The 25,622-nt window shown below is 39.8% G+C and overlaps 1 protein-coding gene across 4 annotated transcripts in view; it reads left to right on the forward strand.

Annotated features, from left to right (window-relative positions):
* PRDM2 (PR/SET domain 2) overlaps window positions 1–25,622 on the forward strand; it is a 120,644-nt gene that overhangs the window by 26,061 nt on the left and 68,961 nt on the right. For 3 of the 4 annotated variants that reach the window (XM_082616354.1, XM_082616357.1, XM_082616356.1), the window contains exons 1-4: window positions 3,940–4,119; window positions 5,783–5,886; window positions 17,732–17,884; window positions 23,874–24,000. In XM_082616354.1, coding sequence (XP_082472480.1) covers window positions 3,951–4,119; window positions 5,783–5,886; window positions 17,732–17,884; window positions 23,874–24,000 — 553 coding nt within the window. In that variant the 5' untranslated portion in view covers window positions 3,940–3,950. Of the gene's footprint in view, window positions 1–3,939; window positions 4,120–5,782; window positions 5,887–17,731; window positions 17,885–23,873; window positions 24,001–25,622 lie in introns of those variants that run through there. The other variant, XM_082616355.1, reaches the window with a different exon arrangement.

The following is a 25,622-nucleotide window of genomic DNA, read 5'->3' on the forward strand; positions in this document are numbered from 1 at the left end:
GTCTCCGAAGGCATCACCACCCCCACCCCCCACCCCCCCGCCCCGCACACACACAGACAGCGCTGGCCGCTCTTCTCTTCCCTGCTCTGCTGTGGACACATTGGTCTCTGCCTGTCTGTTCTCTGAACACACCACACTTATTCCTAATTCAGCAAGGTCCTTTCCTGACCTGTTTTTCCTGCATATTGTCACAAGATTCCCTTCCTACTTCTGGAGAGGTCTTCCTTAAGCCCTCTGTCTAACATAGCACCCTGCCCCTTCTCCCATCACTGTGTCCCATTCTTGTGCTTGATTTCTCTTCAGAGCATCAATAAGTACCAAGCACTGTATATCTTTGATTTCGTCTGTCTTCTTCACTAGAATAATATATATATATTTGTTAAGGCATATGTGATGCTTAAAACGTTGCCTGGCCCACAGAAGGGACTCAGAAATCTTTTAACTAGACGTTACAGTTTCTTTTCGACAAAATCAACCTAAGAAGTATTCCCAGGATTGTTACTCTTTAGTGTAAGCACCAAGGTGACCCTGTTTAGAGTATGGTGTTACATCTAATACTATCTGTCTATCTATCTATCTATCTATGTATCTATCCATCTGTCTATCTAATACTATATATATATATATAGTATTAGATGTATATATTTATATATAAGAGAGATTGTGTGTGTGTGTGTGTGTGTATGTATATGAAAGAGATCCCAGTTTATGAGTGTGTTGGGAAGAGAAATTTTCTTTTAAATGTTCTTTTGTTCCAAAGGTTTACTTGTAAACTGGTTGCTTGGAATTGAGAGCACAGTACATTTTCTAAAAAAGGATCCTTACATTGACCCGGAAATACCGACCTCAAATTCAGGAAATTCAGGCACTCATAGAGAAAATGCTTTCAGATAGATGACTCTGCTGTTTAATTTTTTCCTAGCCTTCTTTTTTCTAAAAAAGGTTTAAGTTAACTTGCAAGAATCATTTATTTGTTCAAGTACTTAAGTGACAACAAACATTTCAAGTCTGTTGCTGAGCACTGGGAATGCAACGTCGAGTAAGATGGACACAATCTGTCTTCCCTGCAGTCTGACGGGGGAGGTGCATTAAACACATAATTATACAAGTAATTATTTAAAATTGTGGTAAGAGCTATGAAGGAAAAATAAGGAAGTGGGGGGAGAGGGCGGTTCTGTTGAGGCAAGCCGTCCTACCTTCTTCTACTTCTGATTTCCTAAAGATGTTCCATGCAGTTTGCAGCCACAGCCACTGCAGTGAAGATTGCAAGAGCCGGAGCGGTGAGAGGAAGGCCCTGGAGCTGGCCAGTGTCTGGACTGAGGTCCTCCGGTTTTAGTTGAGTCCCTTTGTAGTGTCAAGGGTACGGAAATAAACAGGAAAAAAAGCTTTCCTCTACTAACTAAAGGAACCCAAATTAAAAATAATGGTTTTGCTGAAAGCAAGTAAATATGTGTATGGGAACTCTCCTTATTTCTTTTTCCTGTGGCACCTCTGCTGAGGTCCTTTATATTCACAGGTGTCTCATAAATTTTAATATCCATGATCTTCAACTTATCCTCAAGTTACACATTTCCTGTGGGAATGACCAATCCTACCTTAGGCGCCATCTCCTGTTGACATTTCTGGGGAGGTTTGGAGGTTTTAGGGCAGAGGTTCTCAGATTATATTCCAGCAGAATCTTTTCTTTTTTGAAATCTTTGCTTTATTGAGGTATAATTGACAAAATTGTAAGATGTCTAAAGTGTGTGTACATCATGGTGGTTTGATATACCTATACATTGTGAAAGAATTCCTACCATCTAGTTAATTCACATACCCATCATCTTGCATATTTATCTTTTTCTTTTCTTTTTTTTGGTGAGAACATTTAAGTTCTACTGTCTTAGCAAGTTTCAGTTCTATAATACATGCTGTCAACCATAGTCACCATGTTTTATATTAGGGCCTCATACCCGATCCAGCAGAATTTTAACTGCGAATACCACAGTAGTTATGGGCTCGGGCTCTGGGGATAGACAGATGGAGTCTCAAACCCTGTCCTTGAGCAGCTTGGACCACTTCCCTAAGCCTCAGTTTCCTCATCTGTGTGTGTGGTGAGGGAGAGGGGAGCTGGGAGGGGGCATTGACAGTGCCTGCTTCTTGGGCTGTTTGGAGTAAGCTTGCACACAAGATGGTTAGCACAGTGCCTTGCACTGAGGCCTGAGGAAGTTCCCGGTACACATTAAGTCATTAATATTACTGTAATACTGCCTGGAAGTATCAGTTTGAGTTGGCTGACGCACTGTCTTTTCAGAGCTTCTGGGGAGGTTAAGTGGTGTCAAATCCTTTAAACTCTTCTCCTGGGTCCCATCTGAGAAAGGGGAAGAAAATTCCCACTGACTGTGCTAACTAGCCATGTGCTAATAGGACTCATCACTGTGGCTAGTACTTGTTAATATTGTGTAATTTATCCAAGTTAAAAAATAATTATTATGTAGCCTAGGATAGCAACTACCAATTTCATACCTTTTCCCTCTTTGGAAAAATTTATTCACGTTTCCAAAATTCCAGTTGATACATGAAAAACTTTTTAAATGAGGGCACTGTATTTAGAAGTGAGAAATTTGTGTGCTAAATTTATTCACACTTTAGCTAATGAAAAATACCATAAGACCATTTTCTGGGCCAGTTCTGATATTCCCACGTCTGGGAAGACATTGAACTTGTGCTTGGTGATACTGTCAGGACCAAGGCGTAAATCAGGCAGGATGGAAGTATTTGTGCTTCTGGAGTGTATGCACCGTCACCTTCGCCCTGTGCAGGGAATGAACCCTAGTCCCTCGATGCCCACTTCTGCACATTTCAACTCAAAATAGCACAGTAGACCTTCATAATGACAGACATGCTTGTTGCCGTGGGATTTACTTCTCTCGAAGCAGCCTATTGATACGTTTTTTTTAAAAATTGAAATGCTAGGAGTACAAAAATTTGGATGATATTCTTTTCTTGGAACAAAACATTCTTAAAAACCACAAGATCTTCATTGTTCTGGGAAAAGTAATCTTTTTAGCTTGGAGTTTGCTTTTTGCCTATGTTGGTTTCCTTGAAAGTCCTTGAGAAATGTTTCCCTTTGCAGTGAAATAAAAAACATTCAGACTACAAAACCCATCATTCTTGGCGGGGTCATGACCTGCACATCAGTTCTTCAGGGTATATGTGATGCCGGTTAATAGCCACTCACTTTTCCTTTAATTTGAAAGTTATTTTTAGACTAACAGTCATGTTCTATGAGTTGGCTCAAATCTCCCCTTTCCGTTACCTTACCTACATATATCTAATAGTAATCTTATTTCTTAAGAATTTTGGCATATACTTAGTAATTTCTAAATTCTCTATTTCTTAGAGACTTTATGATATTGTGGGGACTTTGCTATTTAGTTACTTGGTATACAGTCGTATAGTACTGTTTCCTGGAAAGGTCTCACTTCCATGGAGGGCCCAGAATAAATTGTAGTGTTCTTGCTGGGAATCCTCAAGCCTGTCAAGGGGTTGTTGCTGGAGGGATGAAAGCATGGATGGGATGGGGGTCCGATTGGCTGGCACGGCCTTTACAGCATGTGCCAACAGTGTTCATTTAAGTCGGGAGTGCTGGTTTTTATTTTTTTAATGTCCTTAAATGCTGATGGTGGCCTGTGACTTAAAAGTAAGCTTGAGCTGTATTTTGCTGCCAGTTTCTGTGGGAGTTTAAAACAATATGGTGCCAGAGGTTTACATGTTTTTAAAATGGCCACAGGTGGCAGGAACAAAATAGATGAACACAGACGTGCTTGAAGGTTACAGTGGTTTCCTTTGGAGACTCACAGACAAGCATCAAAGCCTCTCCTGAAACACTTGACATGATCATCTTAGTCTGGCTCTCCAGCTTCGGGTTTCAGTTACATTTTTGCTTATTGGGCCAGAAAAAAATCAAAATGGAGCTGGGTTTTCTTCCTTTTGCTGTTATCCTTCTGCTTCTTAACCTGCAGAACGCTGAGCCTGTGGCAGCCGCCGAGACCCTGGCCGAGGTACCTGAACATGTGCTTCGAGGCCTTCCAGAGGAAGTGAGGCTTTTCCAATCTGCTGTTGACAAGACTCGGGTTGGTGAGCACTGGGGTCAGAGAAGGAGAGGGAAGGGAGGGCAGGCTGTGGCGAGGCTTCCTCTGGGGCTTCTCAGGTAGGGAGCTCACTCTAAAAGCAACGCATCTATACTCTGACTCAGAAGATTATGTTTTCCAGTTAAGAATCCAGGGTGGACGTAGATTATAAAATTAAACCAGAAGCACACCTTCACCCATCCCCCATCCTTCGTGATTCAGCCTGAGCAGCCCCCTTCCTCCATGTCTCCCCAGGGCTCTCCTTCCCATAGAATGTATTGCTCCCTCCTCTGATTTCACTGTGATTTGAGTGTGATTATGCTATTATATTTATTCCATTATTTTGTATTTGTTTTCACATCTGTCCCTTTCACTGATTGTGAGTGCCTTCATTTCTTATTTAGCTTATGTCTCCAGTACCTGACGCTCAGTAGATATTTTAGTGGATGATGACATGAGTGTATTCCAGTGCTTCTGGCTGGAATTTCGTGTTGAATACAGCCAAGCTTTTTTGTATTTAGTCTTGTTTTTGTGTCCTCATCTTTAGACAGAAGGCTAAGGAAATAAGTTATAAAAATTAGTCAAAGTACAATCTTGGAATGTATCATGTTTCTGTCCTGTTTTCTGTTTTTAAAAATGTACTTCTGATATTCCAGTTTATGTGTATATGTGTGTGAATAAATTTCTAATAAATCATTTTCCTAATTCTCATTGAAAATTATTCATTGAGTAATTTGAGCATTTATATTGTATTATTCATGAAAGTAGTTGACTTTATATCTCCATTAATTAATTATTAGCTGGGGTAACAAATGGGATTCATAGCAGACTTATAAGCAGTGGAATTAGTTCATTGTAGCTGGGCAGGACTGGCTGACACCACAGCCTCCATCTGTAGGTGAGGTACCTGAGGCCAGAAGGTGACGGAACCTGTTCACAATAAGAGTCACCCTGGCACTGGTTCCCTTGACTCCAGGGCATCTCCTGCCATTTTATCCACTGCTTCTGCATCTTGTTTGTTTGCCTTATGGTCAGTGTGGAGAAAATAGAAGTACCCCTGAGAATACCACAAAGCAGCATAAATCTGAGTTGCTTGAAAATCTGAAAAGTGAGTTGTTCAAGTTTTCAGGAAACAGAGAGAGGAGAGCGTTTTCCACTTTGAGCAAACAAACTTCAAAAATATTTATTCGAAACTATGTTTCTAACCCTTTATAAAAGCAACTTATGTTCATTGGGGACAACTTGAAATCTGTAGAAAAGTAGAAAGAAGAACGTAAAATTTATTTGTAGTTTTATTACATTCCAATATTTTTTTCTCTTTTAATTGTTGTGACTTTGCCCTTCTCCAAGTGTTTGTGATTATGCTGTCTGGGTAGTTTTACATGTAAAAATTAAAAACAGGCAAATATAAAAAAATCTCTCCTACTTATAAAACAGCATAGGTTCTTTGCAGGCTATTAGGAAAATACGGAAGAATATAAAGAAGAAAAATAAATATCCCCATTGAATACTTGATTTAATTTGATTTTGCGTGATCTCGATTAATTTAACATTGTCTTGCTTTTAGGCTATCTAGCCTTTTAAGTATTTTGTGAAACTGAATTGCTTTGAATGCTTTAGTCTTTAAAATAACCACAGTACATTATGAAAATATTGGTTTTATTTTCTAGGTGTCTGGGCCACTAAGCCAATTTTAAAAGGCAAAAAGTTTGGGCCATTTGTTGGTGATAAGAAAAAAAGATCTCAGGTTAAGAATAATGTATACATGTGGGAGGTAAGAAATAATTCTGGTCCTTTGTTTATCAGAGTTATGTACATTTTTTAAGATATCATTCTATTCTCTTAGGATTTGACATTCTGAAATTAAAATAATCATCTTAATATGTTCTTTAAAATCAAGAATATTTTTGTTAGAGAGAAAATGTGTTTCCTTAGATACAGACTGATTTTACATTTGTATTTTGAAAGTGCTTGCCTGTCCTCAACAATAAATGTCAAATCGACCCTTTATTTGCCTTGTTCAGGACTTTGCAGCCAGGACTTTGGTCTGCCACTTCACAGGCTTGCAGACAGATACCGTAAAAGACACTCCAAGGTGGCCACAAATACAGCGTTGTTAGGGTCTTCTCCGTATTTTAGAAACTAATCTCTGTGTTGCTGGAACATTCAGAGTTGGACATAATTAGCACAAGGTATACTTATATAGTGCTTTGGACTTTTAGAAAGGCTTTCATTCTGTTCATTTCACGTTCTCACAACAGTCCTAGGAGAGAGGGAGCGTTCGCACACTCCGTACTCAGGGAAGCCATCCAGAGCAGAGGGAGCAACTCCTCCTTGTGGGGCCCACGTGTTGAGAGTGTTGTCAGTGCAGAACCAGAACCCACGTCTCCTGCCTGGCAGTGCGGCAGTTAAAAATGTTTCATTGGCTTGCCTGGGTTCACATCCCGCCTTTGTAACTTTGGGCAGGGCACTTAACCTCTGGGCCCTAAAACCCGCAATTTAAAAGTGGGGAGAATAAAAAATAATCTCATTAAGAAAGCTGTAAAGATAAAATATCTTGTTATTTTTTTCCTGGAGAGTTGCCTGTGAATTCAGCATTTCTGTTGAATTTAATTCAGATCAGGTGCCCTCGGGAAGCTCCTCATGTTCTTGTAGGACTCAATGGTGTGACTCCTTTTTAAAGCAAGTGAAATTTTTTGATGGTAAGGAAAAGCATTTCTTTCAGATTGTCTTAGATTGAATCACATCTGTTTCATATGTAAACATATAAAAGTCTAAAAATAAAATACGCCTAGGAAATGTCTGGACACTTTCCATCAAGAAGTTCTGTGGCATTTGTCCGTTGGAGGTATGTTGCTATTTTTCTCAGTGCTATGAACAGTGTTTCTTGCCTTGAAAATTCTGACGGCTTCTCTAAGTAATTTTGAGAGTTTCTTTGAATCCCTTATAATAAATCTAGTGACAGTTAACCCAAGGGGTCTTAGGAAATGACCATTTACCAAGGGAGTGATTACTTTGTGTTATTTCACAACTTTTGAGTGAAAAGGGTGCTGTATTTGTAGAAAAACTGCCCAGCCAAAAAAAAATTACTCAACATAATGCCTGAACGCTTAAAATTGTCTTGACCACAAAATTATGTTCCCAAATAAACAGCATTTTTAATTTTAGGAGTTTCCCAAGTGAAACCAACAAATATGCTCTACCAGGTTAGCGTTAATCCTAGTTAGGATGTGTCAGGGAACCAGGAAATGCTTACTCTAGTTCTGTGTGTATCTAAGGTTGAACAAATGTCATTAATAGTAAACCTAAGTTTATGGTACCTGTTGTACTCGGCATAACAATTTGATATTGTTGGGCATATTATATAAATTATTAACAGTGCCTTTTGTAAATTAAGCTTCATTTGTATTGAAATTCATACAGAGTATGAATTCATAGTAGCTTGGTGAAAATTATAATTTGGAGCCATGATGTATTAGAGATTCGATTTTTCCTATAAACTTGTTAGCATCCCACTGTTAATTTAAGATGCTTCTACTTATGTACTGCCACAGTTTGGGAATCCTTATGACATTGCCAATTCTTGTTAGTCAGGTTTAAACATTTAGTTCTTGTCAAGGCTGGCTTTTCCTCCCTGCAATTAAAAAAAAGAATCTGGCTGTCATTCGGATAGTTTGAACTCTGAGGTATATATTCCATGCAGAAACCTTTAAGCCTTTTGCTATGTTAAAATAAAAGTAGAATATGACATACACATGTGGAGGTATGTATTTGGCAAAGTATAGGAAGCGTAAATTATAATGTACATATTTCTTATAAAGAAGAAAATAAAAATCCAGGTAAAATTTAGTGTTTCCCCATTAACTTATTCCAACCTTGGTCTTATCTTCAGAGTTGCAACAGAATGCCCCCAATTAATGTAACAGAAACTGCTTATCATTAAAATCTCATCTTGGCATTTGTTCTTCCCATTAAAGCCCCTTAAGGCCAGTTTATCTTTTTGCGCACTGGTCTTTTGCCTCAGCTAAAACTCCATTTTAAAGCTAACCTGAAAGAAAGTGTTAAATTGCTTTTCTTGAGCCCCTTATTATCTAACACAGTCTTAAGTCCTCTAAGTTTTCACTGAAAGCATTCTATTAAATCAAAACTAATGAGAGAAACCGTAGAGTATCCTCAGGGTGAATGCACAAAACAGTCAGGTTCTGGAAAGAGGAGGGCACTCTTTGGTCAGTTCCTGGTGGGGAGTTGCTGGCAGGCTGAAGGCTGGACTTCACGTAATACTGCTCTCAACTCCCCTCCCCCTGAAAAAAACACAAAAACACAAAAAAACAAAAACGCGCACACACACCCTGAGCAATGTGCAGTATTCTAAAGCCACTTCTGGTAAAAGCCCTTCACATTCACTTCCATGGGGCTAAACTTGCTTCTGATGAACAGAACTTTTGAATTGTTTGCATGTTTTAATAAGTCTTTTTTAAAAAAAATTAGCCTTTATTTATTTTTTTTTGCGGTACGCGGGCCTCTCACTGTTGTGACCCCTCCCGCTGCGGAGCACAGGCTCCGGACGCGCAGGCTCAGCGGCCATGGCTCACGGGCCCAGCCGCTCCACGGCATGTGGGATCCTCCCGGACCGGGGCACGAACCCGTGTCCCCTTCATCGGCAGGCGGACTCTCAACCACTGCGCCACCAGGGAAGCCCAGTCTTTACTTTTTAGAGAGTTTAAGGTTCATAGGAAAATTGAGCAGAAAGTACAAAGAGTTTTGAAATCTCCCCCATGAGCCCTACAGACACAACTTCCTCACTATGCACATTTCTACCAGAGTGGGACATTTGTTACAGTTGACACACCATTATCCCCCAGAGTCCATGGTTTATATCATGGTGCACTTTTGGTGTTGTACCTTCTAATAAGTCCTTTTTAAGTTATAAAGGTAATACATGCTCAACTGTAAAATAATATAAACAGTACAGAAAACTATAAACAAGACAGTAAAAGTCACCAGTGAACATCATGGTGTGCATTCTTTTAGTTCTGCTTCTCTGTCCTCTCTGTTTTTTTTTCTCTCACACACACTGGTATGTATACAAACACCATATATAGACATTTCATACAGTTGAGATCAAGCAGTATATGTATGCAATTTTGTAATGTGCTTTTTTCTCTTAATATGTTATGGATGTGTCCATGTCAAATGCTTATCTACATCATTATTTCTTATATAGTACCTAGAATTCCGTTGTATCCTTCCACTGTTTAACCAGTGGACATTTAAGTAGTTTTAATCTTTTCATGATATTAACAATTCTTCGGGAGGGAAGGATTGGGAGTTTGGGATTAGCAGATGCTAGTATAGAATGGATAAACAACAAGGTCCTACTGTAAAGCACAGGGAACTATATTCAATATACTGTGATAAACCATAAGAGAAAAGAATATGAAAAAGAATACATAGATATGTATAACTGAATCACTTTGCTGTACAGCAGAAAATACAACATTGTAAATCAACTATATTTCAATAAAATTAAAAATAAAAACAATTCTTCAAAGTATGGAACTCACTGTATATACATTTTTGTTCACTTGTCTGGTTATCTTCTTAAGATAAATTCCTAGAAGTATAATAGTTAAATCAAAAGTTATGTACATTTTAATTTTTGGTAAATTTTCCTAACAGGCCTCCAAAAGGATTGTACTAATTTACATAGCTACCAAGAGTAAATATTCCTTCCTAGTTTTTTTTTTTTTTGGTTTTTGGCCGTGCCAGACGGCATGTGGGATTTTAGTTCCCCGACCAGGGATTGAACCTGTGCCCCCTTCAGTGGAAGCGTGGAGTCCTAACCACTGGACTCCTGGGGAAGTCCCTTCCTAACTCTTTAAAACCAGTACTGTTAATGTTTTTAATAGTTTCTTCCCCCCATTCTTAATAGATGAAAACTGATAGTTCACTGCTTGCATTTGCATGTTATTCATTTAGGCAACAAATTTTGAGTCAGGTGGATGGAGGGAAGAAGTAGAATTGCATTTCAACTGAAATTGATAGAGAATTTATTTCTCTATAATGAGAAGACTTAAATGTAATTTTTTTCAGAAGTGAAAACAAACTTTTTATCATTCAGCACTGTTATGATCAGATATTAACAAGTACATTTCATGATCTTTACTATCTCAATTCTTCTAATTTCAAATTATTTCTAATTAAAAAATGGAGGCAAGAAGATATGAGACCAGAGAAGTCAACCAGCTGATTCTACAGAACCTTTTTTCAGAAAGTACCACTCAGCTCTTACTGCTCCTTTCCAGCCTCTCAACCATGCCTAGTATGCTAGTAAAAGACCTGGATCACTAGGGAAATCCAACCTGCCACCTGTTTTTTTACAGTCCGAGAGCTAAGAATGGACTTTACGCTTTTAAGTAATTTTAAGTAATTTTAAACAAAGATCAAATGTTTTGTGACATATGAAAATTATATGAAATTTAAACTTCAGTTCATTAATAAAGTTTTGTTGGAACACAGAACATTCACTTGTTTACATATTACCTGTGGCTGCTTTTGCCCTACAGTGGCCAAGTTGAGCAGTTGTGACAGAGACCATATGGCTTGTAAAACTGAAAATATTTTCTGGCCCTTTACAGAAAGTTTGCTGAGCCCTGGTCTCTGTGTGTGAAAAAGAGAAGCAGTGGGAGTGAGTGTGGTGATGTCTGGGGTCTTAGGTTTACTGTGAAGCTGTGTGGTTAATAGGAGTGCAAAGATTTGGAACTTGGTACTTAAAAGTGGGCTAGCCATAGATTTCATTGTCGTAGAAACTGCTATACCAATCATATTTCTCTCAGGAACTTCAGGAGGGTGAGGACGTTGAAGTGCAGAGAATTAAGCGACCTTTTTGAATGAGTTAACTTGTACTTAGATTGGCAGCTTGGTATGGTGCAAGAAAAAAATTCTCTTTGAGAGTTTATTTATTTACTTATTTAACCCCTCTTTGTTAATAAGCTCTTACCATGTGCTGGGCACTGTCCTCAATTCTGGAGCACTGAGCTTGCCATATAACATTTGTGGTATTGTATAGACTACTGACAGTACCCCATGGGGATTTTTGTTTGCGGAATAAAAGAATACTAGAAACACCCTAAATCTTTCCACAGATGAGAAATCTGAGATGAGTGCAGATGACCTGCTTAATGTCTGAAACTGTCAGTTTTGGAGTTAGGTCTAGAGCCCAGGTTTCTCGGTTGCCTATTCACTGCTCTTCCCACCAACAGAGCCTAGAGATTATTACTCTTTTTTGTGTTGTGGACCCTTTTGAAAATCTCCCCAGAAAATATACAAATGCACATATATACACAACATTTTTTACATGATTTCTAGGGTTACATGGAATTTTTAAACATCCGTCATCCAGAGTTAGAATTTCTAATTTAAGAATGAGTTATTTCATTCATCCTGTGGAGGTTGATTGGGGGCCTACTTTGAACCTGTCAACATTTATTGAGCATCTGTTGTGCGGGTTTCCAGAAATATTTGTGTGGTCGTAGGTATGAAACTTACTCAAAGTAGTTTCAAATGAGGGTCAAGGGTCAGGCAGTGTGGGGTTTTGGTAATGATGGCTCTGGGACTGGGCTTTGCAGGTTTGAGAGGCCCAGCTGTTTAGTTTTTAAATTTGTATTTTAGAATCACCTATAGGTTGGCTTATTGTAGTAAAATGTGCTACCACCTATTAGATTTTTTATTTCCCTTATTCTAGAATCTTCAGAATATTTCAGATACAGTGATGCCTTTGAATAGCTCTTAAAAGAAGCCCTGGTTTTCTAAAGCAATCTACCAAAGATCCCTTTTTGTCTATAGCTCTTGGAAAGTTACTTCTGTAGGGTGGTGTCTTATGGTCCTTAACAAGCCCTCTGGGTGTCTAATTCTGGAACTCAAAAACAAATGGAATGTGAACAGACCAAGAAGGTGTAGTGTTTTCTAGGTAGCAGTGTTAATACAATTCTTTATATCTTATAAAGACATAATTTTTATTAAATGTTTTCCTTGAAATGCTCTTATTCCAAAAGGTTATCCTTTTTTTTCCCCTTTATCCTTACTTTTAAATGAGGATAACAAGCTCCTCATAGATTTGTTTGGCTACAAATGAGATCATGTATATGAAAATACTTGATATGGATGACTCTGGCTAATAAGTAAATATTAGTTGAACCTGAACATCAAAGAGAAACTCTTGAATGATCATGTAGAGGATAAAGACACTTTTTTAAAAAAAATGGTTGCATATTTAAAGATTACTGATCTTTATTTTTTGCTTAGAATTTCATTCTCTTCTAATGTTAGAGTACGGGCTATAATTTGAACCAAGAAGTTAGAGTACTGTGTGGGGGGAAGTCCTGGAATTGACTTCTGAATGCACACTGAGTTGTTATTTACTTACGGAAATGCATTGGAGGTAAATGTCATACAGGTTGGGCGGCTAGTGGAGATGTGAACCTTCTGTCTCCCCTTTACTCCTTTTGTCAGTCTAAACACATGGAAATATAATTAGATGTTGTCTGTCTTCCAGGGACAGACAGGGAAGGTGGAAAATGATCATAATGTTGGAAATTCAACAAGCTAGATCCCCAGAGAAAAGAGATGAGAAGGGACCTCAGACAGTATGACAAACCAGAGCCACTGGAATGGAGCTTGGACCTCCAGGAGAGGTTCTGTGTCCATCAACAGTGTGTTAGAGCTCTAGGCTACATACAGGTGGAGGGGCAAGTCCAGAGAACAGCCAACGGAAGGCTTTATTTCTGAAGAGTCTAACTGTGGCGGGACTGGTTTGGATGAGTAAAAGACTTAGCTCAGCGTGAGGAGGTGTCTTCACTGCTCTGCCTTAATTCCTGGGAGTGATTTCTGTTAAAGAAGGTTGGTTACTGCAAGTTGAGAGTGGGTAAGGACCTCAGGCAAACAGTTGAGGGTTGGAATGATGATACATTCATGTTAATTGAATGAGGGTTTTTTTTTTTAATTTGCAAATTTGAATTAATACATGTATATTATAACAAGTAAATGATCACTTAAGACCCTCACCCCCAACCCATGAGGTAATAATAACTGTGTTTAACAGTTTGGTTCTGTACAGAACTTTCTCTGTCTGTCAGGAGGATATCATTTTGAATGTGCTTTTAAATTGGAGTGTGTGCTAAAATGTGAATTTAGATTATTTTTAGGGCTTTTGAAATGATTGGATTAAATTGAATTGAAATTGGGTGGTGTGAAAATTACATTCTGTTTGACAGTGAGTTAATACCTAGTCTTTGTTTAGTGGTGGGGGGGAAAAGAGGTTAGGCCTGGATGACCCAGGGGCGGTTAAGGATGGGAGGAGGGGGTTGGAAAGAGAGAAAAACAGAAATGGAGCAGTAAATGCGGGAGCCAGGTTTGAATCCTGGCTCTGACTCTCAGTGACTTCAGAGTTCTAGTCAAGTTATCATCTTTCCCTAGTGTCCTCATGTATAAAAGGGACTTAATAATATGTCATAGGGTTCTTGTAAAGGTTAAATAAAATAACACGTGGAGCATCTAGCCCAGTGCTTGGCATAGAGATGCTTCCGTTCCTTCAATTCTTCCTCTCCAAACAGGGAATTTCCATTTGAAAGTTAACTTGTAAAAATTGTTTTTTAATAGTACATAATCAGGTACCCTTGCTTTGTTAAAAGGGACTGTTTATAGAGGAAAAATTATTGATTATATGGAAGTATTTCTCCTTGGGATCAAGTCAGCTGAGTATTTCTTAGTCATTATCAAGATTTGGAAATAGACTTGTTATGCATCATTGTTGAGTTTGAGCTGGGCTGGGAGTTTTACCTGCCTTTGCATTGTCTCTGCCCGAAAGGAAGGGATTCTGATTCTCCCTGTCTTTCCACTACCCGAGCCTCGTGGTGTTACGGTACGTGTGCCGTCTAGTAATTCGTACTTACATTAAGCAAAATTCTGTCACATTTTAAAAGATAGGTCCTTTGTGTCAGTCACTGAAGTTAATTCTGACTGGAAACCAAAGTTTGACCAACTGAGGTAGGAATTGTATGAAAACACGCTTTCATCCCAGTTCCTAATCACAAGGTTTGACTCTCAATAAAAGTGAGAAAGCTACATATTTTTAAAGAACTTTGTATGTGTGATGATGATGATGGGAAGAGGATGGGGGCTGTGAGCCTAGCATTCAGCAGATCTTGGCTGCCTTTCTTCAGACTTGGGTTTTCATTCATTCTCCCCACCTACTTCCCTTTTTTTACTTAGAGATTATACTAAATCAGTGGAGGAAAGGTAGACAATTCAGATGGGCAGAAGAAAATAAAAATTACGAATAATCTCACGTCTCCGAGAAAACCATTATTAACATAGTCACGTATTTAAGTTTCAGGTTATTTTTCTCTTCATATATTAATATGTTTAAAACAATAATGGTATCATCTAAGCCATACTTTATATAAATGGCTTTGTTCAATCATCAGTGTATTATGACTTTTGTACTGATAAGTATATTTCCACAACTTCTGGTTATCTTTGTTTTCTCCTAATTATAGAGATAATGTGTATTTACTGAAAAAATTCTTAAGGAGTACAAAGATACCAGAAAATACAGGTTTCCACTTGAGTCAGTCATTCATACAACAGTATTTTTTAAGGTCTGCTTAGTATTCCACTATATGCCTGGATTGTCATACTGAGCTAATCTGTGGTGGTCTCCATTTAGCAATGAATTAGAAACAGTCTGTAGTAAACCACGCTGCTGTGAACATCTTCGTACATACATCGTGATGATTGCCCGGTCATCTCATGAGAATAAATTCTTACAGGTGTATAGGCTGGTTAAAGTGTGTGTACATTTTAAAGTTCTTTGGTCAATATTTCTTAATTCCCTCCAGAAAAAATTAAACCAATTTATTCTCTGATTAGCATTTTGGGGGAATGTCTTGCTTTCTAATCCTGGTTTTTTTTTTCCCCTTTAAAAAACAATTTTTACCAGTTTGACAGGTAAAAACATTACTTAATTTGGAGTTATTTTTGATCATTAGGTAAATTTGATTTTTTTTCTGCGAGGTTTTGGCCATGGGTATCCCTTTGTGAATTACTTGTTTGCACATTGTAAAAAAATGGAATTGTTCATCTTTTTATATAAAACTAAGTATTTTAGTTTAAGCATGACTTAGTAGATGCCTTAGTCTCTTTTGTAACAAAACGAGCTGTACATAAATACTTCACTCAAGTGGAACACCTTGCTCTTTGCAAAGGTCTTTATTGACCTGGGAGCCAGGAAATTTCAGCACAGCCTTATTATTATTCTCCAGCTGGCCTATAGACTTGATGCCTCTCTCCAGCTGCCTTTAACTGTGTGGGATTTTCCAGCACCATCTCTCCGTTTGTCTGTAGCTGTGTCAGTATATGCGTGGGGAGTGAGTGGGACTCTGCTATCTATGGTGATAAATCCAAACAAGACTTTTTATTCCTAAGTTAATAAAAAGTAACTAATATGGACTGACACTGTTAAAAGACCAACTGACTACTCCATTTTCCTTATTTTATCATGCTGGCAAACAGGGCAAAAATATCTCTTAAACATTTTAATGTAAAGTAGCTTAAGTTATTTTGGTGTGGAAAGTTTAAATTTTGTACTGTGATTCTGTCTCTTCCTAACATACCATGTGGGGCTGCACTTTTCGCTTTGTTTTAAAGGGAGAGGAGCGTGTCTGCGCGTGCTTGCATGTGTACAAGCTGAGGGTGAGTGTGACAGTGAGTTTGAAAAGGAGTCAAGTGTGACATGAATAACCTCTTTTTAGAATGGTGCAGATAGGTATTTTAGTAAACAACCAGTTTTTGAATAAACTCACTGTGGGTACTTAACGGGATAGTGAAAATATTGACACTTCGTAGTGACTAAATAGAGTAACCGCAAAGCACTTTCTAGCATGGCACCTGTCTCATAGTAGGTGCTCATTAAAGGATGACAGTTATACGTTCGTATATCATTTCATTAATTTCATAGTTATTTATTGAGAGCCTACTCTCTGCCAGGCGCTGGTCAGGGTTTTGGAGTTACTGCAGTGAATGAAAAGACTGAAATGTCTTCTCACGGAGCCAGTACTCTGGTGTGGGGAGATAGTCACGAAATAAGTAAGTAAGTAGATGATACCACACTTTAAAAGAGCACAAGTACCATGAAGAAAAATAAATCGGGGAGATGACTGGAGGTGCTGATGGGCAGCGAAGGATTCGCAGCTTTAGCTAGGGTGGTCAAGGAAGGCACTGTTAAGTAGAGGTCAAGCAGAGCTGGGATTAAGCCCATCTTTACTACTGATTAAGTGAGTGACTTTGGGAAAGGCATTTAATCTTTGATCCTTAATTTCCACGTTACAAAAAAGGGATAATAATGAACCTGATGCATAAGGTTAAATGAGATAATACAGAAAGCATGTAGCATTATGTCAGATATCTAACTCGCAGCAGGAAGAAAGTGTGGTTCGTGGCTAGGAAGGTGAGCACTGCCCTGGCAGTCACAGGCTGGGAGACACAGGCATGCCCAGAGGAGCCGAGAGTGGGGGCTTTGTTCCTGCAGGAAAGCTGCAGCAAACAACAGTGTTTAATGTGGGTAGGAGAGAAAAGAAGAAATGAGTGGTGGGAGTCTTGGCTGTGTATGTGTAGGGAAGAAACAGAAGCATCAAGATGCTCTCCTTTCTTCCAAAAGCGAAAGTAAAAGACTCATTCCTTTTGCTATGTTTTTGACAGGACTGTCACCAGTTGATTCTGCAGTTCTATTTCAGTGCCTAATCAAGTGTTTTACAGTCTAATTTTGGGGAAGTAAAACCTAGATAAATCTATGTATGTATATACAAAGAAAGTTAGAAATAGCTGCTCAGTAGATTGTCTTTAAGATGAAGGAATGAATGCTGGAAGCATCTGGGAGGAGGAATTGACTGAGAGAGGAGGATCAGGGGAAGCTTCTTGCAAGAGTAGAGTTGATCTGACTCCTCAAAGAGGGGTCGGCTTTTTGGTCTTGTTTCGGAAGGACACCGGTATTTCCTGCTCTGGATAGAGAAGGTTTTAAGGTCAGCGGAGTTTGCAAAAGCATCATACCCTGTCACCCACGTGGAGGTTCACACTGCATGTTCACTTACTGAAGTTTCTGTCAGCCCTGCAATAAAGGCACCCGCTGAGCTGTGAACCCCAGCAGGACTGGGCCTCCACACTCGACTTGCAGAACAGCCCAGAAAGCTCAGGGCATGCGGGTGCTGTGGAGCACCGCTGCGGGCTCCCTCTTCCTCTGTTACCCTGGAGGGAGCAGCGCTGTCACTCGTCTTTGTGTACGTGTTTGCGAAGCATTTGGAGATCATCGAGCACATTTCCTTATAGCACTTGAAGTTTAGGAGAAAAAAATTACACCCAAATAGAAAAATAGCTAGTGAGGATTATACAATTTTGGATCTCAGTTTTCATCTTTATTTTCCTTTTTTCTGTTGCTTATTTATTTTGTTTCCGTGAAACGCTTTATAGAGTATTTGCGTATAATGAGCGAACTGTCTTAGAAGTTGAAAATGGAAACCTTTAAACGATATTTTATTTTAACAAAATGTGTTTTTCCCCCTCCCAAGGTCTATTACCCAAATTTGGGGTGGATGTGCATTGATGCCACCGATCCAGAGAAGGGGAACTGGCTGCGCTATGTGAATTGGGCTTGCTCAGGAGAAGAGCAAAATTTATTTCCACTGGAAATCAACAGGGCCATTTACTATAAAACTTTAAAGGTAAGAGTGTTAGAATTAGCCTGCCGGTACTCCGTATGCGTTACTCTGCATGCGTTTCTGCAAACGCTGTCCTCAGTCGTGACCATGGGGAGTGACTTTGCAGACCTTGAAAGGGTTCTATTTGAAAGTGGTTCTTCGACACAGTGAAAGGTCTGTGTTTTAAATATACAGTTGCCACTGCTTCGTGTGAGGAAGGGCACTAAAGCAGGAAGATCGTGTTAAGTAATTACATACGGCGTCTTTATAGATACTGATGAGTTAAGCATGTGGCAGCTACTTCCCTCCTCTTAAGATACAGATGCATTGGGAACTGACTGGCCAATTTATCTAACTGTAAGAAACTCTCGATAGCTCTGGCGGTTCTGTGTTAACTGAAAACACATTCTTAGTCTTCAGTATAGTGTAGCTTTGGATTAGCTTTTCTTTTCCCTAAATTTTATTCAGAATGGAAATTACACAGAACATGTTTCTTACTTCTGCCAAATTTTTATTTGGAGACATTAATTGTTGAGGAAAATCAACAAGTAATGTAAAGAAGAGGAAAATCATTTTTTAGAGTTTGTGGTGAGGTCAGAGGTCACTGAGTACATTCAGGGAAGTTAGAATTAGGAAGCATTGTTATATCTGCAACAAGCAAGCCCACATCTGTCTCCCTCATTTTTATGTTCTCCTGGAAGGCAAATCTGCACTCATCCTGCAGGGAAATGTTCTCTAAGGCAGAGTCTTGAGGCTCTAAAGATAGATGAGTGTTGCTTTTTGCTTTTTGGAATAGGTATGTTTGCTAAAGTTGCTGTAAGGCAGATTTTTCCTTATTCACTTACTTCCATTAAAAATGTCATAGACTGGGGGACAGTCCATGAAAAAAATTATCTCCATGTAGGTGAAAACTCTTGATGAGCAAACATTTAAGATGATGGTCAGCTTTGTAGCATGCTGAGTTTTGCCTGTGTGTGGCACTAGGACTTTTGGAAGTTAACTTAGCTTATAGCTGTTTAACTTTCCTTTGTATTTTTCCCTGTCATCTTTAGGCAGTTGGATTGCCCTTTACCTCATATAAACCCACGTCCTTGCTTTCAATTCCTGTAGAAAATATTTTCTTTTGTGGTACTTCCTCATTTAAAACCTCTATAACCTTCTTTCTGCTGGATTGTAATAGCATGCTTTTCTGGCAGGCATTACTGTACAATTTTGTTACACTGGAGTTTGAAATTGGATTCAAAATTTGATTCAAGAACTCATTGTGTTCTCAAATTGATTTAAAGTGAGAGTTACATCTGGTTGAATCAGTGAGGCAGAATTCTGGTGGAGATGAAGTACCAGCGAGGGGGGGCATATGAGACACCTGAGGGAGTAGTAATGAGGTTCCAGGGCAGAGGAAGCCCAGGGAGATACTGGGGCACTTGGCAGTTCTTTCATCAGACCTCAAGTTAAGATGTGTTCATCTCTGATAGCAAAGCCGAGAACCGTTGAGAAGCAAGAGAGAAATAGTGTTTGGGAGTGAACTCTGGAGCCAGACTCCTGGATTAAATCCTGGCTTGCTGTGTGACCCAAGGCAAGTCATTGTGATTTTACTAGCTGCGTAACTTTAGGCAAGTCACTTTCCTGTGCCTCAGTTTCCTTATTTGTAAGATCCAGATAATTATAGGGTTGACCTCATATGGTTATCATGGGTGATTGTGGGTAGATTTCTAGCACCTAGTAAGTGCTACATAAATGATAGCTGTTATTTTTGGCAAGGCAGCGTAGTGTCATGGTTAGGGCTGGGGACTCTGGAGCAGACTGCCTTGTGAGCAAATTTTGGCTTCGAGATGTGTGACCATGAGAAGTTACACCCTCTGTCTTAGTTTTCTCATCTGTAAAAATGGAAGTAATAGTAAAAATTAATAATACAGTTGCGAAAATTAAACAAACCAATATGTGTAAGATTCTGTGAAGAGTTTCTAGTCTAACCTAAGTACTCAAAGTACTACTACTATTATTTTTACCTTTCTTTGTTGGAAGTAACATAGCTCTGATCTTTGCAGACCTCCCCCAATACTGACCTTTGATGTTTGCTCAAGTATGTATGGCCTTTCAGATTCCTTACTTGTGATTATATTCTTCTAGATTAAGCTTTCTGTGGGTTAGGTTTTGTAAATAAATTACATGTGATGTTCTGTATCACCTTCTCACCTATAATCTAGGTAATCACATGGTTTTGTTTGTAATATGATTAAAAACTGTTTTAAATTCCTGAAGGTTAATTGTTAGCTTGCTCTCCATTCATTCATCTATTTACTAGTTAAGCAAATACTGAGTGTCTGCTATGTACCAGGTATTCTCCTATAGTAGTGAACAGAACAGACAAGGTCTCTGGTCTCATGGAGCTTCCAGTTTATGGGGGAGGTGGCAGATAATAAACAAGTGAATAAGTAAACAAAATAATTTCAGATAGTGATAAGTGCACTGAAGACAATAAAATGTGTTAGATTGTCCAGGTAGGGGGAGGGCTGCTTTAGCTGTGGTAGGTCAGGGAAGACAAGACATGGGGACACCTCTTCCCTTCCCCCACTGGCATGGGAAGGAGCCAGCCACTCGAAGATCTCTGCTGGAAGAGCAGTTCAGGAAGAGGGGCGCTGGTAGAAGCAAAGGTATTGAAGTGGGAATAAGCTAGATTTTGGGGGGGGGGGTTGTTTGTTTGTTTGTTTTTAAAGGAATAGAACAAAGGCTGGTTTGGCTAGAGCAAGGAGAGGTGGTGAATGAGGCTGGTGAGGTGGGCAGGGGCTAGATCAGGGGGCCTACTGGCCTGTAGGGAAACGTATGAGTTTTAGTCCTCAGTTCACCCATTTGAGAATTGAAGCTGTCTGACCCGTGACTTTTAAAAGATCATGCTGGGGGATAGATGGTAGGTGGGTAAGCGTGGAATGCTTTGTGTGTTCTCATAATTCTGGAGTATTTCTCTTAATTTGACCTAGTGTCAGGAATATTTATGGCAACCCTTGCCTGTACCTAATTGGTCTGGTAAAATTTCAAGTTTATATTTACTGATACTTAGAGAAGAGAGAGTGCTTCATTCTACAAGCCTGTCAGAACCCAAAGGAAGAGTTTAAAGTCTTCCTGTTGTTGTTTTTTGTTAAATATCAAAATATATTTAAAAAAAGGTTGTTTGGACTTTTGACTTTATTTCTTTTAATGTGGGTTTATATTTCCTGTGTTTAAGGACATACATTTTCTTTTGTTCTGAAATTTGACTTACAAAATCTTAAATGCGCTAAGCAGTGCAGAAGAAAAAACTACAGTACAGAAGCAGTCGTTGATTTTAAAAGATGTATTATTTTCCTCTTCATAAAGCCCTGTTATTTGTGTAACTGTTTTAATAGAAAGCTGGGAAGTACATAGCTCAATAATGTAATGATCATCTCAGTTGCTAACAATTTTGAAGGTTGTTCAGTAGCTAACAAATCAGGTTGCTCCTAATCTAGCTATAGCTATTTAGTTCATTAACAACCAGTTAGAAATTGTATATTAGATTTGAGGTAAAAACAGGTACTGGGGTGTTTTGTGGTTTTTGCAACAACAAAATTGTACCCTCCTAAGTAGAGAGTTTGTGCTGATATTTAACTTCACCCTGTTGCTAGTACAGTTAGTCCTCTGCACAAGGTTGGAGTGGAATGAACGTAGACGCTTAGGCTGAGTCGGGGAGGAATCTCGAAGGTGTCCAGTAGGTTCTTCTAGCCAGTGTGCTGGTTATGCTGTTTGGTTTCGGAAGAAATGGGGAATCTACTTTCCCTCACTCCTTTGCATGTTCTTTTTTACTTTTGTTTTATTTAAGACCTTACATATCTCTGCAAACCCTAATCATTTCAAGTATTATATGATACCACCATTTCATAAATATGTGACTTGTAACAAAAACATAGAGAAGAAGCATACTATATATACATTTGGAGCTAGAAATAATTTACTTAAATAAAGAAGCTCATTCCTTCAACAAAAACAGGTTAGCTCATAAGAGTGCCAAAAGGCATCTGTAATGGCTATTTTAACTCATTAAGATTTTATACATTAGATTAAGTTTTTTTTTGTTTTAGGTGTAACTGACTCAAGAAGGGAAATAATACATTGGTTTAAAGATTAAAAAATGGCAGGTTTTAGCCATCCTTAGAGGAACAAAGGAAACAGTGGCTTGTTCTTTTATCTTAAAGAATTTAGAATATTTAAAAATTTGGACTATATAAACATTGAGTTCTGCAGAGAATGAAACAAAATAATATTTACTTTCAAAGACTTTATCTAGACTAGAAGGTATGTTGAAGTGAAGAACTAGGTTGTTTCTAAATGGACATCTTAGATGGAATTCCTCCTGCCCCTAAAACAAGGGTATCCTTTTCCATAACTATAGTGCAGCGATCAAAATCAAGAAGCTCACACTGGCACAGTGTTTTATACGCTAATCTATACACTTTATTCAAATTTTGTCAGTTCCAATCATGTCCTTTTAGGCAAAGAAAACTCCATTGCATTCAGTTGTGATGTCTCATCGGTCTCCTTAGTTTGTATAGCACCTCAGTCTTTGTCTTTTATAACATTTCAGTTTTGAGAGAACTGATCAGTAATTTTTGTAGAATGTCCCACAGTTTGGCCTTCTCTTAAGTTTCATCATGACTGAATTACATTTATGCATTTTCAGCAGAAGTGATGCTTCACTTCATCTCCAGAAGTGATGCTGTATTTTCTGTGCATCATATCAGGAGGCATATGATGTTGACTGGTCTTATTATAAAGGTACTGTTTTTCTCTTTGTCATTAATAAATGTTTTATGGGGAGATATTTTGAGACCATGCAAATATTTTGTTATTCCTCAAACTTTAATGTACTAGTTTTAGCATCCATTGGTGATTCTTGCCTAAATCAATTATTAATCTGTGATGATTGTCCAGTTGTGATTTTCTAATTCCATTATCTCTTTTTCATTAATTAGTTGGGATCTACTATAGGAAGGGCTCTCCTTCTTATTTATTTACTTGTCCATTCATTCATTCATTTCTTCATTCATTCATATCAGTATGGACTCATGGATTTTTATTTTATTCACTGGGTTTTAGGTGGAATTTTACTTGTGTTCATACTCTTGGAACTTTTTGAACAGATGAGTCATTGTGAGAGAAACCAATAAGCCATTTCCTTCAATGTTACTTAGGAGTGTAATCTTTCCACTCAGTATATTTTTTCTTCACGATCTTGTCCTCTAGGTATAATCAGCATGGTGGTGGGGTACATGACTGTTAAGAATTTATGTTTTAGGAGCATGACACGTGAGGTATTTTTAGGCATTTCTTTCTAAATTTAAAAGTTGTCTTGTAGACTCGAGGTGTAGTACAGAGGGCAAGGCAGTGAATTCTCCAAGGACCGGAGCAGGTTGGCAGCAGAGCAGAGACAATACACTGCCAGGACGCTCGCGTCCTCAGCACCGCCCCTTCTTTTAGCATTTCCGTGATATAATTAGCGGTGCATTATAAATGTGCACTGGCATGTAGGTCTTATCATGCTTAACTTGCTCTTGGACTCTGAAACCTGCGCTGATAATTAGCTTTCATCACGTCTTCCAAACTGCCAGGGTGTTTTAAATTACGCTTTAATTTTCTCATCAGCTTAGGTTTCGTGGACATTGAGGTTCCGTGGCTTATTTTTCCTTCTGCGTGGATAGTTGTGAGGCTTCCAACAGTAAGATTCCGGAACATATGGCAGTTTTAAGTTTAAAGCGATCCTATCAGATCCCGACATCCACCGGACGCACTCCGGGGAGGAGGCGGCCGGGAAGTGAGGTCCTCCCTCCAGCAGAGGGTCCCTTCCCGCGTCGCCCGGCCCGCGGCCGCCAAGGCGGAGGAGCTCTTCCTGCCGGGCTGGCCTCGGGCGGTCCGGCTGGGAGCGCCGCCCGCCTGCCCCGCCCCGCCCCGCCAACAACCGTCGCTCTGATTGGCCCGGCGCCTGTCTCTTCTCTCCCCGCAGCCAATCGCGCCGGGCGAGGAGCTCCTGGTCTGGTACAATGGGGAAGACAACCCCGAGATAGCAGCTGCGATTGAGGAAGAGCGAGCCAGCGCCCGGAGCAAGAGGAGCTCCCCGAAAAGCAGGAAAGGTAGGAGCCCGCCGCCGCCCCTGCTCCCCGCGGCTGCCCGGCCCGGGCCGAATCCGGGCTCGGGCAGCACCCGCAGCTCTCAGTGACCTTTTCCGGACCCGGTGCCAACCCTCCCCCGCGCACCCCCCCCCCCGCGTGCAGTTCCCCCCCTCCCCCCCGGCGTTGCTGAATCACGGCGCCGGACGCCGCGCTCGAGCTCTTTTCTAACTTGGGGTGGAGGAGCCGGGCGCGGAAAAGTGAGCGGACGCGCACCGCGGGGGGCCCGAGGCCAGTTGTCACTTCCCTTGCCCACAGCGCAGGTCTCTGGACTTGCGGGTGGGAGCGGCGGTCGGTCTCTCCAGAGCCGTACACTACACGCCCGGTATATTCTTAGCTTTTTGTGCTGTTCGCCAGCAATGCGTCATAAAATGTGTTCCGAGAGTGACATTTCCAGGTCCGCAGATTCGGCGGCTTCGTGTCCATCCGCCCGGACTGTGCGGGAGGGCCGGACGCGCTGCGGCCGATGCACTGGCCTCCCGGGGCAGGGAGAGCCGGCCGGGCCGTACACTGCCGCTCCGCCCAGGTCGGGCCCTGCCATCCGGCCGCCCCACTCCTCCCCGGGCCGGGCCCTGGGCCACTCCACGCCACGCAAGACTGCGCTGCACACGATTGCAACACTCGCGGCTGGCGAAGGTTTCAGCGCAGATCTTTTTAAAATTAGGCCATTAACAAAATGGAAGTTGAACGGTGTGCTGTTACTTTTGACTCAACTCCAACAGTTTTATTTTGTTTTATAATGTTTTCAAACAAAAGGTAAAGTGTAGTCACACTTACAGAAGGCAGGGGATAATTTCTGGGAGGAAAATAGTTTGGTTGGATATATCATATTTCCAGCTGGCGTTCTCCACGTTGTTTGTTTGTTTTGTTTTGTTTTGTTTTCTTTTAATGAAGAATTTTAATATTAATTAGTGAATCTTTCGTAGAGCCCTGTTTGACTATATGCCAAGGCGAGGGGTATGGTAGTTTCTTACTAATATAAATCTGCTTTTTTCTTTTTTTTGCCCGCCTTAAGTCTTAAATAAATGTTTGTAGCCATCTGAACTTGAGTCCAGCCTTTACTTAGAACACTGAAAAGTGAATTGTGGAAGTCATACTGTAAATAAAATCATAATGTAAACTTGATTTTGGAAAAATGTAAAAGTAACATTTAAAAATGTAGGCAAGAAGTTAAAAAAGTCTATTCTGATTTTTCCATTACATATTCTTTGTACTATTTTACGGTATAATCAATAACCCATCCAAGGGAGTTTGTTAGGCCTTTTACTGAATACATGTTCGCTGTTTATCTAACTCGATTTCGTCAGTTTTAGGTCATTAAATGCTTTGATCATGAATCAGATGATCAGGGTCTAGAAAATTGCCAGGTGTTTTTTGTTTGTTTGCTTTTGTTGTTGTTTACTGTTTTGAGGTTTGAGATTTTTGTTGCTGTTAGGCTTAACGCATAATTGTTTGCAAACTCTTCACATAATTTAAATTGTTCCTTTATTTAGTGTTCACTTTGTGTATAATGTCACCAGCCTTTCTAGGTAAGCTGTGATTTGCAGGGGCTGGAGTTTGGAGGGCAGCGGATCTTTACTCTGTTA

Source organism: Mesoplodon mirus, assembly GCF_964341445.2.
Source record: "Mesoplodon mirus genome assembly, chromosome: 3".
Classification (NCBI taxonomy): Eukaryota; Metazoa; Chordata; class Mammalia; order Artiodactyla; family Ziphiidae; genus Mesoplodon; species Mesoplodon mirus.